This window comes from Cannabis sativa, chromosome 3, assembly GCF_029168945.1.
Source record: "Cannabis sativa cultivar Pink pepper isolate KNU-18-1 chromosome 3, ASM2916894v1, whole genome shotgun sequence".
Lineage (NCBI taxonomy): Eukaryota > Viridiplantae > Streptophyta > Magnoliopsida > Rosales > Cannabaceae > Cannabis > Cannabis sativa.
In genome coordinates this window covers 48,041,028-48,043,667 of record NC_083603.1, presented here as the reverse complement: position 1 = coordinate 48,043,667, position 2,640 = coordinate 48,041,028, and the positions used below count along the sequence as shown (strand labels likewise).

At 36.9% G+C, this 2,640-nt stretch overlaps 1 protein-coding gene across 1 annotated transcript; it reads left to right on the top strand.

Moving 5' to 3' along the window:
• The first annotated feature begins 793 nt into the window (after window positions 1-793).
• On the top strand, window positions 794-1,624 carry LOC133036121 (secreted RxLR effector protein 161-like). The gene has a single exon (XM_061112613.1). The coding sequence runs from the start codon at window positions 794-796 to the stop codon at window positions 1,622-1,624; it is 831 nt and encodes a 276-aa protein (XP_060968596.1).
• Window positions 1,625-2,640: the final 1,016 nt, after the last annotated feature.

Here is a 2,640-nt window from a genome sequence, read left to right as displayed (position 1 = left end):
GTATTTATAGTGTTTTTGGTGGGGTGATCCCCATAACTATTGTACAAGTGTATCTGAAAGTATCCATAAAGTTGGGCATTCCCAATGAATATACCATGGGCAATGCACGGTCAAATCCCTAGGTGTTGTAGGGCTTTTATGTGGAATGTCCTTATTGTCTTTTGACTGATGTGACTCTTCACAGTGTAGCCGTCGATAAACTTAAATGATCATTACTTTGTAGCTGCTGGTCGGAGGTTGTGCTGTCAGACTTTATTGCGTGTAGCAGTCCCAACACGCTTCCTCCCATGCGGCATTAAATGCGACTTGATCGCTCAGGGGAAGCCTGACACCTCGCGGAGATGCCTTAACATTACTTGGGCTTCCGGGAGCGTATGGGGCTCCTTATGTCTTCTCCGGGAGGATGGTCCTGGATGCTGCTTTATTACATATGGACTGAGCAAATAGTTTGGATGATAAGTTGCTTGATCCACGTGTCCTTGTCTGGTTGGTCCACATATATTAGGCAAAATCAGGGGCAACAGAAGGATATAAAAATGATCCTATTTGCCCATGTGTTTTTATAAAAAGTTCAAGTCCTGAGTTTGTTATCATTGCTGTATATGTTGATGATTTGAATATTATTGGAACTCCTGAAAAATTTTCAGAAGCTGTGGAATATCTAAAGAAAGAGTTCGAAATGAAAGATTTAAGAAAAACAAAATTTTGTCTTGGTCTACAAATTGAGCATTTAAAATGTAGAATTTTCATTCATCAGTCAACTTATACTGAAAAGATTTTGAGACGATTTTATATGGATAAATCACACCCATTGAGTAGCCCAATGGTAGTTAGGTCACTTGATGTAGAAGAAGATCCTTTTCGACCTAGAGAAGAACATGAAGAGCTCCTTGGTCCAGAAGTACCATATCTTAGTGCAATAGGAGCATTGATGTATCTTGCTAATTGTACAAGACCTGATATAGCTTTCTCTGTCAATTTATTAGCAAGATTTAGTTCTGCTCCAACATATAGACATTGGAAAGGGATTAAGCACATACTCCGCTATCTCCAGGGTACTATTGATAAAGGATTATTCTATTCTAATAATTGTGGGTCACAACTTATTGGCTACGCAGATGCAGGATATTTATGTGATCCACATAAAGCCAGATCTCAAACTGGCTATTTGTTCACTTGCGGTGACACTGCTATATCTTGGCGGTCAACAAAGCAAACTCTGGTGGCTACTTCCTCAAATCATGCTGAGATACTTGCAATTCACGAGGCAAGTCGAGAATGTGTTTGGTTAAGATCAATGACACAACATATTCGAGGAACATGTGGATTAACATCTAATAAAGAAGTACCAACAATTCTCTATGAAGATAATGCTGCTTGCATCGCTCAACTTAAAGGAGGGTACATTAAAGGAGACAGAACTAAACATATTTCACCAAAATTCTTCTTTACACACAATCTTCAAGAAAATAGTGATATCGATGTTCAACAAATTCGATCAAGCGATAATCTTGCAGACTTATTCACGAAGTCATTACGAACATCAACTTTTGAGAAGATGGTTCACAAGATTGGAATGCATCGATTAAAGGATCTCCATGAATGCCAAAATGAGGGGGAGTAATTTCATACTGCACTCTTTTTTCTTGGACCGAGTTTTGTCCCACTGGGTTTTCTCGGTGAGGTTTTTAATGAGGCAGTTATTATGGACATCCAAGGGGGAGTGTTATAAATATTATTAATTATGTGGATATCCAAATCTTTTATTTATTACCATTAATGTAATCAACATTTCCTTTTTCTTAGTTTCCCTTTCTCTTAGTTTCTTAATATTTGACGCTTGTATGTGTATAAATAGGAGATCACCTATTGGAATAAAACACTCAGAAAATTCTCATCTCTTCTCTATTTTCTTTCTCTAAATTATAATATTACATAATACTAATATTTCATAATAATAATTGATTTGCTTTAGTTATAGTCACCATTTAATTCCCTAATATAATTAGTTTAATGTGTGGTTTATGTTATTAGTTATGATGACATTGTAGTATGTGTGGTTAATTGCTTTGCTTTGCGTTCGGGCTTTTCCCATATGATAATCTTATGATACCTTAACTCTTTCTAAGTCTACTCTTTTAATACAAAAATTTATTGAAGTTTCTCACTTAGATTAACTCAATGAGTTGTTTTTAATCTTCAATTTGTAATTGATCGATGACAATCATTTTAGTAATAATTGATCACACCATTTTCGTTTATCCTAAACTTATAAACAAATACCAATTTCCACTGTTATTTGTGTTTTTAGGGAGGGAGACATGTGGCAGTCCAATTCAATGTTAATTAACTAAGGCATGCTCAAAAGTCCTAACAAGATAATGGGCCAAGACCACTCAAAAAGATGGGCCTCAAGACCATCCGAAAGGGCACCTCGCCAAAATAAGAAGCAACAAGGATCCTCCGGATGAGCGTCTATCATAAATTTAGAAGGGATTTCCCAGACACATCCCTCAAGCTAAGCTGAAGCTGAAGTGGCGATCCTCTGACACCAAATCTCATTGTATCAGGGAGTTGTCCCCTGTGTCAGACCTTGAGAGTACAAGTACCACAAAATGGAACATCTCTTTTGTCCTACGA

Bases quoted from the DNA above. Each gene is read 5' to 3' on its own strand.
- LOC133036121 (XM_061112613.1), top strand. From the start codon at position 794: ATGGATAAATCACACCCATTGAGTAGCCCAATGGTAGTTAGGTCACTT.